Consider the following 17,845-nt stretch of genomic DNA (forward strand, 5'->3'; position numbering starts at 1 on the left):
CATACAAATTTATTATACTATGTATCCATGCAACATAAGGATACAAGGTATTAAAAATATTATCTATTTATGTGTTACAGATATGTGGTCTAGGGGCCAATTGGATTTATACAGGTCACATAAATCCAAGGTGATATCTAATATCCATAATACTTACACATTTAGTATAGCAGAAAGTGGGGATGGGGGGTGTCATAATGATGGTACACATAAATCCGGTGTGCCATTTGGCACAAGTTCTGAAATACATGTACTGAGTATGCACCACCAAAACATTCTTACCCAAGCTTTCAAAGATGGCCGCTCGTATGAAACGCTAGAGTTAGGAATATAACTTTAGTTATATACCCATCTGTAGTTATTTATGTATTATGTGCTTCAATGATAAGTCTTACCTTGCCATTATTTGCTATTAGCTTCGCTGTTTAAGGTTAATGAATTATTCTAAAGTCATTACCAGATTTAATGGTTTACTAAATGTAAATTTTGAATCATCTTCATTTTTCCCAAGAACTAATGTATTAAAGAAAACATTTCCAATTGTAAGCTTCATATTAATTTTATATGGTATTTCAAATCAGCTTCCTAATAGAAACATTTATAGTCATAGAGAGCTTAAGTACCTTGACTCATACTAAGAGGTTTATTAGAATACAAAAGAAAGTTCATTATTTTTAATTAGTATAATTGCTAATGTTGCATTAAGAGTTTGGTTAGTGGAAGTAATTACAGTAAGTGTATTAGATGTGAGGACTGGCATTCATCTTGTGACATTATTACAATTTCAGAGATGAAATTATCCCTGGTGGTTTGCAGGCACTACATTGTTTACCAAAAGATGTTAAATTAATCATATCGTCAATGCCCACCAAGCGGGCAAAGAATAATTATATGTTCCTCTTATCTGGGGATTGCCTTGGATTCTGTTCCAGGCTGTGTGTATTTATCGGCACTTTTTAATAGACTGTGAAATTAGGTATTGTGCAGGTATCAACTCCTTTTTTTTAATCTGTACTAAGCAGAAAGAAGGAGAGTGATTTAGATGCAGGTAGAAAAGAGGCCCTATAATAAAAACTGAAAACTGGGGCTCCCTCTATTGCTAATACATCGCCACCTCCCCAAATTGAAACAGGAGGGCAAGTAGTTGCATTGTTTTCTTATATCCTTCTCACTACAAAAAAGCAGGTTCGGTTTGAGGTGGTGGCAACCTGGACTATTACCCAGGACCCTAGTTCCTAATGGGCATCAAGAATTGACCCTGACCCCGAGCAACCTGAAAACGAAGCAAAAATATATATATACCTACTTTAATGACCCCAGTGACTTTATCTACCCTATATTAAAATGAACTCTAGACCATACAGTATTATTTAACAGTGTATGGTGTTTTTTGGGGGAATTGAATTGCAGTATAATGTGAGAACTTAATAACAGTATTATGTGGAGTCTTTAAGGGAGAATTGTTTGGATACGGCATGTTATATGTTCAGTGTATAGTGGTATTATGTGGGCTGTATATGGCAGCATTATTTGGTTTCTATATGGCAGTGTATGCAGTAATAAATGAACACTGCATGGGTGTATTACTTAGACATTGTAACGTTCGCCGCCACTGCCTCCCGCTGTATACATACCGCCTCCCTCTTCTTCTGCCTCCTGGATGATGCCGTTTCTCTCCTTCGGTGTTAGCTGCTAGCTGCTTCCGATGCCACCAATACTCACCTCCTGCCTTGTCCACTGCTGTTACTCTCTTCTTAAAGGGCCAGTGCGTGCCAATATTCCAACCAGTTTTCCCAAGCTATAAAAGGGTTTCGCCCAGTCCACTCCAATGCCTGAGCAATTAGGTTCAACACTAGCTTGTTAGTTGTACCCTGCATCGGGTAATTTTTGGATTTCTGATTACTGACTTCTTGTTTAAACTTTGACCATTCCTGAGTGCTGCCTGGCCTAACCACTTGCTTGTTTACCATAATGACCCTCTGCCACATGCACTGACTTCTGGCTTTGCTAACCGTGAATAAACATCTGCCGTCTGCCATGACCTGCACTATATTGCACCCTGCATTTTGTATGTTGATATTGTACCTCACCTGTCCCCATCGGACGCTCTTAAGGGAGACTACTCTGGCAGTAGCGACCTGGGGATACTAGCTGGCAAGTCCACAACTCCATACAGAGATTAAAAGGTGAACACCTAGTTATCCCTTAGACTCCGCTCCCTAGCTTAGCACACAGTGGATTCACACCATCCTCTGTTGGTCCATGACAATCACAACCTCCATGAGCCCCGTGACAAGTATTTTATACGAGATTATTTACACACTAAGTAGCTGTTTTATTTGGATATTCAATAGCATTATTGTGTGGGCAATAAAGGCAGTGTTATGTCGGCACTATATGATATATTATTTGACTACTGCATAGAGGTATTATTTAAACATTGTATGTTGGTATTATTTGGGCACTAAATGGCTGTATTGTTTGGGCATCATATAGAAGAAAAAGGACTGGCATTGTATAGGTATGTATCTGTTTGCTAACTTTGAGTTATTTGCAGTGAGAGAAAATGCAGCACAGATTCCTAGCACCCATATCTGGAACCCTGATCTTCATGCACTCCATAACAGTTGCAGGGAGTGCCTCTATGATACATACATACTTGATTAGAAGACAACATTCTGATGTAAGCCATTACATAACCCGTTAAAAAATAAAAAAAACTCCAGTCACAATCTGAAAATTCAGTTTTGAAGGGATGTTAGACTCACGGACTTCTCAGACCTCTCCTTTGTGTTTCTAGGATGTAGGGTTTGTCTTGATGCAGCTTACCTAGTGCTATGAGTGTTAATGAGCATGGCAACAGAGGCTGTGTGCCATACACAAGTCTCCGGCAAGGCCTATTCTGGGCATGGAAACATTCTCAGATCAGACTATTATCGAGTGAAGATTGAATTTAAACTCTAAAATTACAATAATTACATAAATAATTAGGTTCAGAATTGTAAGTAGATGCAAGCTAATGTGATGCCTGGAAAATTCTAACCTGCATGTCGAAAAGCAGCATTTCATTAATAAAACGATTGCAGTACAATCATCCCATGTAAACGTAAAATATATACAGGGTGGGCCATTTATATTGATACACCTAAATAAAATGGGAATGGTTGGTGATATTAACTTCCTGTTTGTGGCACATTAGTATATGGGAGGGGGGAAACTTTTCAAGCTGGGTGTTGACCATGGCGGCCATTTTGAAGTCGGCCATTTTGTATCCAACTTTAGTTTTTCAATGGGAAGAGGGTCATGTGACACATCAAACTCATCGAGAATTTCACAAGAAAAACAATGGTGTGCTTGGTTTTAACGTTACTTTATTCTTTCATGAGTTATTTACAAGTTTATGACCACTTATAAAATGTGTTCAAAGTGCTGCCCATTGTGTTGGATTGTCAATGCAACCCTCTTTTCCCACTCTTCACACACTGATAGCAACACCGCAGAAGAAATGCCTCCCGATCTGACCCCCTTAGACTTTTATCTTTGGGGTCATCTGAAGGCAATTGTCTATGCTGTGAAGATACGAGATGTGCAGCAACTGAAACTACGGATACTGGAAGCCTGTGCTAGCATTTCTTCTGTGGTGTTGCTATCAGTGTGTGAAGAGTGGGAGAAGAGGGTTGCATTGACAATCCAACACAATGTGCAGCACTTTGAACACATTTTATAAGTGGTCAGAAACTTGTAAATAACTCATGAAAGAATAAAGTAACATTAAAACAAGCACACCATTGTTTTTCTTGTGAAATTCTCGATAAGTTTGATGTGTCACATGACCCTCTTCCCATTGAAAAAACTAAAGTTGGATACAAAATGGCCGACTTCAAAATGGCCGCCATGGTCAACACCCAGCTTGAAAAGTTTCCCCCCTCCCATATACTAATGTGCCACAAACAGGAAGTTAATATCACCAACCATTCCCATTTTATTTAGGTGTATCCATATAAATGGCCCACCCTGTAGAATAAAATACACTGTGAAAAAACTAAGAAAGATCCTAAAATCTGTTCCAGGACAAAATAAAATAAAATATCTTGCACAGCGTTGAAGGACTGGATTACACAGAAACTCATGTAAGGAATTTTGCGCAACTTCTTCAGAGTTGTGCTGTTTTCTTGCAACAGTCATGTGACAATGGTGATATCTATTAGACCTCAATGGGGTGCAATTGCAATGACCTGTAATTTTTTGGGTAGGGATTTGCTTTGTCTCTACACTGCTTTGTTCATGTACACTGCTGTACAACAGATCTGTACCTACGTGTGCTTCCAATTTTATACGGAGGCACACAGGTTTTTCCTCACTAATTAATATAAATAATATAAAATTTTGGTATGCCATTTATGAAGCTATTCTCCCTCAGATACTCTGAATCAAGGGAAGAATATGGTGACTCATGGAAGCAATACACTTCAGTACTGGTTAGTAATATAAACCTGAAATGACTCTAAGAACTGTGCACACGGCTTCGCTGCATGCATGATGCCTAAGGCCCCCTGCACACAAACGTGTTTTTGTGGCCGCAATTCACCCGCAAATCTGCGGCTGAGTTGCGGACCCATTAATTTCTATGGGCTCATATACAGGACCCTGGTTTCCATGGTCCGTGCATTGGCCGGAAAAACATAGGTCAAGTCATTATACGGTCCGTGAATTGTGGGTGGCCCGCGGATGACACTCTGCGGCCGTTTGTGCCGCAATCATGGGTCGTGTCCATGAGTCCTTAGTTGAATTAAATTGCTCACATTATGCAAAGTAATATTTTTTCTCTCTTGCAACTTTAAGACCAGGATCACACACACAGTTTTAATGCAGCTTTATGGCAGTTTTTGGCTCGTTTTTTGAGACACATCGGTCTTTTCCTTATACCTCTCCTTCTGTTTGGATCCACTTCTGGCTTAGGCTAAAAAAAAACTGAGCCAAAAATTGCCACAAAATCTGTGTCTGTGATCCTGGCCTAAAAGCCACATACCACTGCATTTCACCATGGAGCTTGGGCCAAAGTGAAAAGTAGTAGTATGCTACTATTATGCACTAGTATACCTACTGTCGTTTTCTCCTCTATAGATATGTTTTCTAAGGCTGCCTCCACACAACTTAAAAAATGGGAATGGATCCTAGTACAACAGACGGGGGGAATGTTTCCATACATTTGCTAAGTACATTTTTCTCTTCTCCTAGGATCCATTCCCATTTTGTTTCAGTGTAATACTTCTGCGTGCAATTCAATTAATTACTATGCCATGTGTCATATGTTTTCCAAATAAATACAGTTGCAAATAAAATGCCTCGTCCAGTAATACAAGTATTAGCAGGGACTTTATTACACAACATCAAGTTTACTGCACCCTCTGTGAAATCCCGGAGTTTGTTTTCATGCAGTCTTGCCTTTCCCCATTTTAATCTATGTACTAATTATCATTGGTTCGCTGTTTTATGTCTGACTGCTTCTGTGCTCAGGGATTCCATAAATGTTTAGTGTTATTGCCTATTTTCTACAGTAATTTCTTTTTCTTTCAGAATGCTTCAAACAGATGCGCAGTCCCTGAAGATACCGCTCCACAAATCAGGCATCATCATTGCCATGAAACGCTCCACGACCCACAGCTGACTTCATGCTCCTGCCCTTTGTATGCCTGTAAATGGGAAGGTCACTTAGAGGTGGTTGTTGCTCATTTAACTCAAACTCATACAATAAACATACTACATGGAACAGAAATCGTCTTTCTTGCAACTGATATGCACCTTCCGGCACCGGTGGATTGGATAATTGTGCATTCTTGTTTGGGCCATCACTTTTTACTTGTGCTCAGAAAACAAGAAAAATATGAAGGATACCCCCAATTTTTTGCTACAATGATGCTGATTGGCACGCCGGCACAAGCCGAGAATTTCAACTACAAACTGGAGCTGAATAGGAATCGTAGAAGACTGACATGGGAATCCAGTCCCCGCTCAGTCTTAGACTGTGTTGACTCTATCATTACAGATGGTGATTGCCTTGTGCTTAATGCCTCAGTGGCTCAGCTCTTTGCTGATAATGGAAGTCTGGCCATTGGAATAGCAATAACTGCACGCAAACTTTGTGCTACTCATCCTGAAATGTAATTTGTCGGACATCTATGTATGGAAATCCAAACTAATGGGCTTTTTACCCTCCCTGGGCTTTCTAGTGCTTGTACAGAGAAAAAGGTTGTTCTGACAGAAGTGTATAAGCAATATTTATTTTCAATGTATTTAGATTTAGTTTCTGTGAAAAACTTTTTGACTCATCAAGAGCTATTGATAGTAGGATACCATGTGAAGATATTTGTATGTTTCCATGTGTACTGTATATGTATATGTTCATATATGTTTACCTGGAGTTACAACAGTGACCCAGTCCATTGGATGACGTAAAATTGATTCTGAAGTATTTTCAGTTAAATTTCCTCAATAGCATTTCATTATTGGTTTCTGTACCAACATTATATTTTTTTATGTTTTTTTTTAATGTAACTACTGTTAATGTATTTTTCCAGAACTTTTATATTGATGGCCTATCCTAGGTAAATTATAAAGGTGTTTGTTGCCGCTGCCCCTTCAGCCCGCTGATCAGTGGGGGTTCAGGAGTCAGACCCCCGACAATCTGATTTTCATGATCTATTCTAAAGATAGGCCATCAATATAAAAGTCCAGGAAAAGCGCTTTAAGCTGAAAACTGAAGATTATACTACCCAATAACATAAATGTCCTGGTGTGTAAGAGCTAAATTTATAACTAAACCCTTTTAAGCTGCATTGGCTGAAATAATATGCCCTATTGGGCACATGGATTTCATACACAGGTGTCCCCCATTTGGGATCCACCTCTATATGCCAGAATTAAGAGCCGCTAACAAGCAGCACCTCTTGATCTGACAAACCCACTCTGTGCATGTATTACATGGGCGGCCATTCATTTGAATACCATCATATCATATGATATTTCCACTGTAGCGGCCAGTGCACAGAAAATGAAAAGCTGATTTGTTAGCTATTTGCCAGGGCAGCTTTCATATTAAAGAGGTTCTATGTTAAACTACAATAAACAAAATTGTGATAACATGATTAGTTGTGCCAAAAGACAGATTCAACTCGGCTATATCTTCTTGATTTTAATAAGATTGTGGCTGTTTTTAGTCACTTTCAAGGACTTTTTATCACTTCCATATTTTTCATATTAGTTTAGGAGACAGAATATATTTCAATGTCCCATATGTCTAGATTCTAGTTTCCCTTATTGTTATTATCATTATTATTTTTGTTGTACATTTTTTAACCTTCACTCCACCCATTTTTCCCGTTCCCACATGTGAAATTGTTTGCTTAATTTCAGATGACTCTCTGACTGAATAATAGCACATCAAGGTTTTCTACGACCAACAAATTTAGTGTTCATTTTAACACTAATGGGGACATTTATTAATAGTGTAAAGGAACTTACGAGTTAGCAAAAATTGCATAAATTGTGCCAAACTTATCAACATGGCATGTCAGACATATTTCTCTTTCTCATGCCATTTCATGGATAGTGTACATTTACATCAATATTTTATGCAACAAAATGGTGCATGTCGTCAATAAATTTAGTGCATTTTAAGGCTCCTCTTAGTTATGTCGCTCTGTCTAGAGACTGTTGAGATTAGCGTGAAAAGTGTCTAAAACACATAAAGAAATTTGTCCATGCCATGTATTTCATTTTGCAAAATAATTCAGTTGTATTTTGCTTTGTAAATCTGCCCATAAATGTTTAACAAGTTTATCATTGACACTGTTAAAAAATTCAGACCATGAGCTGAGATCTAGAACTGTATGGACAGTATATTTATTATGTATTGTTATAGAGACATTCTCCCACACAGTCAGCAATGACCAGCTGTAATGTAGCTTAAACATTTATCTAATAAGTCATACGGTGTGCATACATATCTGTAATGTTGGTATTTTTACTTTGTTTTTTTCCACTGGCTTTGGATCAACTGCTGCTAGTTTATGGCAGCATATTTTAAATTTTTAGTGTTACATATAATTTAAGAACGCAAAGGAGACAAACCGAACAGAAAGAGAGCTAAAATACAATAAATATTTGCATTTTGTATTTTGAAATGACTACAGTTGTATTATTGTTATCTATCTATCTATCTATCTATCTATCTATCTATCTATCTATCTATCTATCTATCTATCTATCTATCTATCTATCTATCTATCTATCTATCTATCTATCTATCTATCTATCTATCTGTCTGTCTGTCTGTCTGTCTGTCTATTGTCTGTCTGTCTATCTTTCTATACGGCCTAGTAGGGCTCCCCAAGGAATCCCCTTTAACCGCAGCATTCAGATAAATCAAACTTTGGGGGACTTGTAGGGTTCCATGACGCTGGTCAAAAGCTAAATTTTTTGTTTTTGACTGGAGTGACTCTCTAACTTGATTGGTTGCTACTGGCAGCAAGGATATTTTCTATTCGACAGTTACAATAAATAAGGCCCAATTGTCATCATTTGTGAAGAGAGCATAAGAAAAGTGTGGCTAGATTTACGATTTAATATATATATAAAATGCTAACATGTTTAAAATGGTTCTGCAGAGAGTACAACTTATCCCATAAAAAACAAGACCTCATACAGCAATGCTGGACTAAAAATTCAGGGCCCCAAAGCAAAAAAATAGCGGCGTACTTAAGGAGTTAAATGTGATGTATTTACTAAGTATGTCAGTACCCAAATGACTCTAGAAAGTTGAGATTTTTAATTGCCAAAAAGCTGTTAGATTATGCTATTGCATTTTGATTTTCATGTTTTATTTGGTCAATGAGCTCTCTAGTTAATGAAGTGAGGAATCAGCAAAACTGATACAAGCAGCTCAACATTACTCCTGGATGTCAGCATTCAATAAAGGTGTTAAATCTACCAAATCTAATGTGTGTTCTCGAGAGACCACTGCTAGCTGTGATACATATCTACGTGGTGAGTCTGTGCACATGACACTATATGCTCTGTTTGGTAAAATCTCCCCAGAGTCTTAGATGAAGCCATTATTTTCTCCTAAAATGTAAATGTAATACTCAGTCAGATGAAGTTTGCAAGGCGATGTGGATATCTGCAACATGGAGGGTATGTTGAATGGAGTTATTGTATGATACATACTAATAGTTACAAATCTCATAAGTAGATGTTATTTCTAAAAGTACAGATGTAGCCAAGTTTATCTTGACTCTGATAACTTGCTGCAGCGTGATATCACACAACAAAAGCCATTGAAAAGTCGTTGAAAAAGTCAAGTTAAAAGTTTCTTGACACTGTGTATTTAATGCATTAAAAGTCAAGATAAAGATGGCTACATCTGTACACTGTTACATGACATATGCACTTTGGACAGGGAAAGAAACACGATATCCATAGCCATCCAAGGGTCGAATGAATGGGCTTTATATTCATCCACTAAACAGTCCTCAAGAGTGGAGGCCAGGAGACTGCAGGTCTTCCACCAACCTGCCGAGTTTACCAGCCAGTAGGCCCCGTGTGAGAGACTGAAGCTTTTTGATGAATCGAGGGTTTGAATCCACTTTAAAGGGGTTATCCGGGTTATTAAAATTGATGGCCTATCCTGAGAATAGTCCATCAATATTAGATTGGTGGACTGTCGACACCCCCGCCTACCAGCTGTTTGAAGGGGCCGTTGTGTTCGTACGAGTGCCGTGGCTCAATTAAACAGCTGATCGGCAGAGGTGCCGGAAGTCGGACCCCCACCGCTCTAATATTGAGTGCCTATCCTAAGGATAAGTCATCAATTTTAATAAGCCGGATAACCCCTTTAATTATTATATTATAAAATTGCCTAATCAACAACTCTGTAAAATATGGGTATAATTGAAATGAAAACTGCAAGAATTCAAATTCCCCACCATGGCCTTACAGGCTCTGTCAGCAGAATGCAGGGGCTGGTTGTCATGATGCCCATCATTACCATTGACAGTCTCTATTAGCGTGGCATTGCCAGAATACAGACTGCCTTAAATAGTGCCTGTATTCTGCAATTTGCGCTATCTGGAAAGTATTGGAGAATCCACCCTGCAGGGTTATCAGATGTTTCCCACTTGTACACAGAACAAGTCTGATAAATTGCTAGTTATGGGATTTCCTTGGTATTACCCCTTTAAGTTTCTAGTTGGTTGAAGAATTTGTGTATTAGTGTACTAACCCCAAATGCTGGACAGTGTATTTTTCTATTATTTACAGTAACTTGACAAATGTGACTATGTAAATATCTTCTTATGGTGAAAGGTGAAAACAGACTCCAGTTTCAGGCGGACGGTCGCATTTTATCATCCATCGCAAGACCCAGAACCCCGGCATTTCTACTGAGCTGAATATTGATCACCTTAGAGTTTGGAGGGTCTTGTGGCCATAATATGGATGTGTAAATACAACCATTATACGGCCATCTGAAATCAACCTGAAGAGCCAGAGAAAAGCCCATACGCCTTTCGTGAAAGAGCCCTAAACATTCATGATTTCATTCATTTTGATACTTTGCTTATACAACACATATTTGTAGAGCTGTCTTGGCGGGTAGAAGTTAAAGCATGCTGGGACTTACAGTTCAACAGCAGTTTAAAGAGTGACAATTTATCAACCTGAGATTTATTTTCTTTCTTCATGAAAGCATTCATAGTGTAAAGGATCTGCCACGCACAGCTTCGGGGTTAACTCCCTTAATTAATCAGTCAGCACCTGAATCTACATCCCTGAGACTGACTCCAGCTTCCACCACTCAGGCTGGCAGGCTTAGGAGTGGGAGAGCCTATCGCAGCCTGGCCAGACTCAGCTAGCTCCCGCCCTCTGTCTATTTATACCTGCATTTCCTGTTCCTCCTTGCTTGTTATTCTTTTTCGTGTGGTTTCCTGGCCCAGCTACAGCTCCTTCTATTTTGTTCCTGCTCCATACTGACCCTGGCTTACTGACTACTCTTCTGCTCTTCGTTTGGTACCTCGCACACTCCTGGCTTGACTCGGCTCGTTCACCACTCTGTTGCTCACGGTGTTGCCGTGGGCAACTGCCCCTTTCCCTTGCTTGTATTCCCTTGTATGTTTGTCGTGTTTGTCGTGCACTTACTGAGTGCAGGGACCGCCGCCAGTTGTACCCCGTCGCCTAGGGCGGGTCGTTGCAAGTAGGCAGGGACAGAGTGGCGGGTAGATTAGGGCTCACTTGTCCGTTTCCCTACCCCCCGGTCATTACATAATAACAAGCCCATACCTACAGAATAAGAAGAGGGGGGGAGGAATCCTCCAGCTCACCTGACACTGTGGAGTGTGTCGCTGCAGCGCCTGGGATCTCGTGTCGGCACACGTTCGGAAGCACGGAAAGGAGAGGAAAGAGTTGATCCAGCGCTGCGTGAAGTTTAAAATGGAAGCGGATTTCCAAGTTTAATGTTCTTTGGTTTAAAAGATTGTCCAGAGGTATAGTCCTGGTGTGAGGGTAAGCGGGCAGTGATGTCCTCAGAGCCTACGCGTTTCGGATGCTACTGCGTCCTTAGTCTTGGCTGTAATGTCTATTTTGAAAAGAGCGCGTTGTCTCGTTTATATCCTCCTCCTTGTGGTGCAGCTGATTGCTGAGTGCGTTCCACTGTTGTTATCCATTTGGAACGCAAACCGGAAGTGAGAATGGTTACTAACCGTTGTGTTTATTTACGTTTTCATTTGCGTACTACAAGCTGACAGTTTCATCAGTATTGTGATTTGCGGTATGGGGTTGTGTGAAATTAGACTAAATTGAATGTATTTTATATTTCAGGTGGTGTTTATTATGCGGAAGCCGGATGGATGGAAAGTCTCGTCGTTCACTGTTTCCCCATACCCCAAATATTTACCTACGGACGATGGTATGTATGAGATTGATAAATGTTGTGTATATGTGCTTACATAAATTGTTGATTGGACATGATTAATTTATGGTATCATGTAGGTGTTGGGATCTTTTCTTTTGATTTGTGGAATGGTATGCTTATATTGTCTGTAGGTAGTTCGCTATAGTTTCTTGATGTAAGTGGGCGGTGGTAATGTGTAATATTGAACAACGTTATTAGAGGGGTATTACCACTATTTTTCTTTAAAAAGGGACAAGGACAAGCGCTCGATTTTGAATGTTGAGGATATGACATGGGAAGGAAGTGAGGGTAGGACAACAACTGGAGCAAAAATTGTGTGAAATGACAAACATAAAATGTGAATGTGACTGACGAGAAGGTGGTTTAAAAAGGTATACACAGTAATGTACATGGCAAAAAGCACATGTTATGCATGTACATACTGTAAATATACAGGGGAAGGTGTCTTGGAGAATTGTGATATTGGATCATTCCAATTGATAATATTATTATTATATTGTCTTTTGGTTAGGTTTCGTTCTTGGTCTTTGGTGGAAGATAAGGGGGGGTTCAGAGAAATAAAATGTTACCAATTAGTCTGTTGTTAATATTGAAACATTAAATCTCTTCTGAGGTTGAGGCCGTCTGGATATCTGGTTTTCAGTCTATAGATCCAGTATGCCTCCCTGAGGTGAGTTTTGTGTTTAAGGTCGCCTCCCCTTTTGGGGGGATAGATTTTTTCAATGGCATAACAGCGTAAATTTTTGGTGTTGCGGTTATGTTGTACAATGAAATGTTTTGACGCGTTGGAGATATTAGTAATGTTGATATTTCTCACGTAACTAAGATGTTCAAGAATTCTTGTTTTTCATTTTCTATTTGTACAGCCCACATATTTCAGTTGACATTCGGTACATTCAATAATATAAATGACTGATTCGCTGTTGCAATTGATATAATTTTGAATATTGAATGTGTCTGTTTGTGTGGAATTGCTAAAAGTTTTAGTTGGATGGGCAAAGGAGCAAGTCTTGCAGGGATGCTGTCCACATTTATAAAAACCTTTTGTTTCTAACCATGTTGTTTTGATATTTTCGTTTGGTGTGAACAGTGACGGAGATAGCATACTGCCTAGAGAGGGTGCCTTTCTTGCCACGATTCGACAACCTTCAGCCAGGATGGAGCGTAAATTGTCGTCTTCATGGAGGATGGGTAAGTTATTGGTCACTATCTTTTTGATTTGCGTGAATTGGTTACTCTGTTACAAGATTAGAGTAGGTTGGTTGTCCTTAGATGGAATTCTAGAATTTTTCTTGGTACATTTTTTGCTGTATGCAAGTAAGTCGGTTCTGGGTATTTTAGTCATAATTTCGCTTGCTCTATTGAGTGACCATGTAGGATATCCTCTTGCTCTAAGTCTGGTTTTGATTGCATTTTGTTCAATTTCAAACTGGCTATGGGAGGTGCAATTTCGTTTGGCACAGTGTAACTCCCCCACTGGTATGGCCTTTATAGTCTGTAATGAATGGTTACTTCTTGCGTGAAGGATATTATTTGAGGAGGTGGGTTTTCGGTGAGTCTGGGTAGAAATTGTTTGCCCTTCTATGCCGTTTAATTCGAGATCCAAAAAAATGATGTTGGTGGTATCAAAATTGTAGGTAAATCTGAGATTGCAGTGGTTTTGATTAAGGGTTTCTACAAAGGCAGGGATGATGTCAGTGTCCCCTTTCCAGATAAGTAAAATGTCATCAATATACCTTCCGTACCATTCAATACAGTGGCCATATATGTTGTCGGTGGAAAAAATGTGGTACTGTTCCCACCAGGACATGACCAAGTTGGCTATCGATGGAGAAAACTTGGCCCCCATGGATACACCCTTGAATTGAAGATAGTATTTTGTGTCAAATTGAAAATAGTTATTGGTCATTAAGAACATGAGTACTTCCAGAATGAACGTTTGGAAGTTTTTTTCATACATACTATGTTTGGTTAAGTGGTAGTCAAGGGCGGCATAGGCTATGTGATGAGGAATGGATGTGTATAAAGACACAACATCGCATGTGAGCCATGTGTAGTTTTTTTCCCATCTTTTGTGACATAGTGAATTAAGGACATTTTTGGTGTCTTTTAGGAATCCAGGAGCTGTTTGTGCTAGTGGTTGCAGTAGTGTGTCTAGCCATTCTGACAATCTTTCCAAAATTGACCCGATGCCTGAGACAATAGGTCTCATTGGTGGTGGAAAGATTAGCTTGTGGGTTTTTGGAAGCGCATGAATGATTGGCGTAATCGGTTGATCCACAAGAATAAATTCAGCTTGTTTTTTATTTATAAAGCCTCCTTGTTGGCCGTCATTCAAGAGTTTACTCATGCGATTTTTTATGTTGTCTACTGGGTTCTTCTCCAGTACTTTATAGGTTGTTTTGTCAGATAGCAGGTTAATAATGGATTGTTTATAGTCGTTCTTATTCATTACAGTGACACTGCCTCCTTTGTCTGCCATTTTTATCACTATGTCTTTGTTGTCATGTAAGGACTTGACCGCTTGTTTGTGTTGGATGGTCATATTTGTTGTTGGATGTTGGGATTTAAGGCTATCCGCCAAGTTTTGCAAATCTTTCTCATCACCGTTTGAAAACGGTCCATCGAGTCCGTTCGTGAGTTCGTGGGGTAGAACTTGGGGTTGGAAGTAAAAAAGTTCGGGGCTGTGGTCACCGTTTGGTTATGAGTTTCTGTGCGTAAGTGGTCTAAACACGCTAGGGTGGTGAGTTCTTGAAAGGAGAATTGGTCTAGACTAGGCGGTGAATGAGCTGAAGGAACAGCCTCTTCGACGAGTATGGTGAGAGAAGATGGTGTTGGGACATCGTCCAGGGAGATGTTTTCCTGCGTAAGGAAATGCTTTTTGACAGTTAAATTTCGGATAAATTTATTGATGTCCAATAGTGTATTAAATATGTTGAAGTTGTTTTTTGGAGCAAAATTGAGACCCAAGGATAAAACTTCAATTTGTTCCGTGGTTAGAGTGAAGGAGGATAGGTTGGTAACATTCATTTCTAGTACTGTTGAAATTTCCGGGGGCGGAGGCAGCGGTTGAAGTCCTGATTTGTTCGATTTGTGCTTCCTGCCCCCCCTCCTGCCTCGTTTTTTGACTGGTGACTTGGGTTTTGTGTTCTGTGGGCAGAGTATGGGCGAGTCCTGGTATTGTCATCTTCTGACAAGCCATCAGCGGAGTCCGGTTCTGTGGAACTGAAACTCACTCTGTTCGGTAAATCCCTGTATTGGTTGCGGTATTGGTTACGTTTTTTAAGGATGGGTCTCGGTCTTGTGTAGTTTCTTGTTCTTTGGCTCCAATTGTAAATTTCATTGTGTGTATAATCCCTTATATCTCGCTGGAACTTGCTTTTTTTTGTTTCAGCAATGGATTGATCCAATTTATCAATGGCATTCGATGTTCGTATTTGAAGAAGAGAAAAGGAAGGTGAGTTGGAAAAAACATCAATTGATTTTCTAATATCAGTGATATTGGTGTCTAATTCAGATAGTTTAAGCTCTTCTTGTTTGGTAATTAGTTTCATCAAGCTAATGGAACATGTGGAGAGAGTCTGGTTCCATTCCTTTTGAAATTCTTCGGTGTAGATGAAAGTTGGAGTTTTTCTAACTGCGTAAACCTCTGGGTATCATATCTTTTGCAATGTAATTCTTTAAAGTTGTGAGGTCCCACCAGATCTTAGCCTGTTGTGCGAGGTGCTTTTCTAGGGTATGGAACAAATCTTCCAGTTCTTGATTGTTTTCAGTATGGTTGCCATGGTTGCCAAAAACTTTTTCAGCTAGTTCTGAGCGAGTAAATTGAGTCCCAGGGGGCGTGTTGGCAGATTGATGCGTCATATTGTGACCAACGATGTTCTCCAGGACACAAGTGCAAAATATAGTGACTTTAAAAACAATGCAAATCACAGGGTAAAACCAGCGTATTCGTTCCAATAATATATGTAAATTTTTGTTAGTTGTTTAGACTCTTGTATTGTTATAAGATTATATATGGTCACGCTTGAGATGCTCACATCTATTATGGACCCTCCGGTGTTCTGTGCTAGAACATGAGAAATTGATATAGGGAGCTCGTAGGAAAGGCCGATGATTGTCACAGAATAAGAAGGGGGGGGGAGGAATCCTCCAGCTCACCTGACACTGTGGAGTGTGTCGCTGCAGCGCCTGGGATCTCGTGTCGGCACACGTTCGGAAGCACGGAAAGGAGAGGAAAGAGTTGATCCAGCGCTGCGTGAAGTTTAAAATGGAAGCGGATTTCCAAGTTTAATGTTCTTTGGTTTAAAAGATTGTCCAGAGGTATAGTCCTGGTGTGAGGGTAAGCGGGCAGTGATGTCCTCAGAGCCTACGCGTTTCGGATGCTACTGCGTCCTTAGTCTTGGCTGTAATGTCTATTTTGAAAAGAGCGCGTTGTCTCGTTTATATCCTCCTCCTTGTGGTGCAGCTGATTGCTGAGTGCGTTCCACTGTTGTTATCCATTTGGAACGCAAACCGGAAGTGAGAATGGTTACTAACCGTTGTGTTTATTTACGTTTTCATTTGCGTACTACAAGCTGACAGTTTCATCAGTATTGTGATTTGCGGTATGGGGTTGTGTGAAATTAGACTAAATTGAATGTATTTTATATTTCAGGTGGTGTTTATTATGCGGAAGCCGGATGGATGGAAAGTCTCGTCGTTCACTGTTTCCCCATACCCCAAATATTTACCTACGGACGATGGTATGTATGAGATTGATAAATGTTGTGTATATGTGCTTACATAAATTGTTGATTGGACATGATTAATTTATGGTATCATGTAGGTGTTGGGATCTTTTCTTTTGATTTGTGGAATGGTATGCTTATATTGTCTGTAGGTAGTTCTCTATAGTTTCTTGATGTAAGTGGGCGGTGGTAATGTGTAATATTGAACAACGTTATTAGAGGGGTATTACCACTATTTTTCTTTAAAAAGGGACAAGGACAAGCGCTCGATTTTGAATGTTGAGGATATGACATGGGAAGGAAGTGAGGGTAGGACAACAACTGGAGCAAAAATTGTGTGAAATGACAAACATAAAATGTGAATGTGACTGACGAGAAGGTGGTTTAAAAAGGTATACACAGTAATGTACATGGCAAAAAGCACATGTTATGCATGTACATACTGTAAATATACAGGGGAAGGTGTCTTGGAGAATTGTGATATTGGATCATTCCAATTGATAATATTATTATTATATTGTCTTTTGGTTAGGTTTCGTTCTTGGTCTTTGGTGGAAGATAAGGGGGGGTTCAGAGAAATAAAATGTTACCAATTAGTCTGTTGTTAATATTGAAACATTAAATCTCTTCTGAGGTTGAGGCCGTCTGGATATCTGGTTTTCAGTCTATAGATCCAGTATGCCTCCCTGAGGTGAGTTTTGTGTTTAAGGTCGCCTCCCCTTTTGGGGGGATAGATTTTTTCAATGGCATAACAGCGTAAATTTTTGGTGTTGCGGTTATGTTGTACAATGAAATGTTTTGACGCGTTGGAGATATTAGTAATGTTGATATTTCTCACGTAACTAAGATGTTCAAGAATTCTTGTTTTTAATTTTCTATTTGTACAGCCCACATATTTCAGTTGACATTCGGTACATTCAATAATATAAATGACTGATTCGCTGTTGCAATTGATATAATTTTGAATATTGAATGTGTCTGTTTGTGTGGAATTGCTAAAAGTTTTAGTTGGATGGGCAAAGGAGCAAGTCTTGCAGGGATGCTGTCCACATTTATAAAAACCTTTTGTTTCTAACCATGTTGTTTTGATATTTTCGTTTGGTGTGAACAGTGACGGAGATAGCATACTGCCTAGAGAGGGTGCCTTTCT

The 17,845-nt window shown here is 39.4% G+C and overlaps 1 protein-coding gene across 1 annotated transcript in view; it reads left to right on the top strand.

Moving 5' to 3' along the window:
* SIAH3 (siah E3 ubiquitin protein ligase family member 3) overlaps positions 1–8,156 on the top strand; it is an 86,708-nt gene extending 78,552 nt beyond the window's left edge. The window contains exon 2 of the mRNA XM_075850232.1: positions 5,578–8,156. Within this exon, the coding sequence (XP_075706347.1) occupies positions 5,578–6,165 (588 nt within the window). The 3' untranslated portion in view covers positions 6,166–8,156. The remainder of the gene's footprint in view (positions 1–5,577) is intronic.
* The last annotated feature ends 9,689 nt before the right edge of the window (positions 8,157–17,845 follow it).

Source organism: Rhinoderma darwinii, chromosome 2, assembly GCF_050947455.1.
Source record: "Rhinoderma darwinii isolate aRhiDar2 chromosome 2, aRhiDar2.hap1, whole genome shotgun sequence".
NCBI classification, from domain to species: domain Eukaryota; kingdom Metazoa; phylum Chordata; class Amphibia; order Anura; family Rhinodermatidae; genus Rhinoderma; species Rhinoderma darwinii.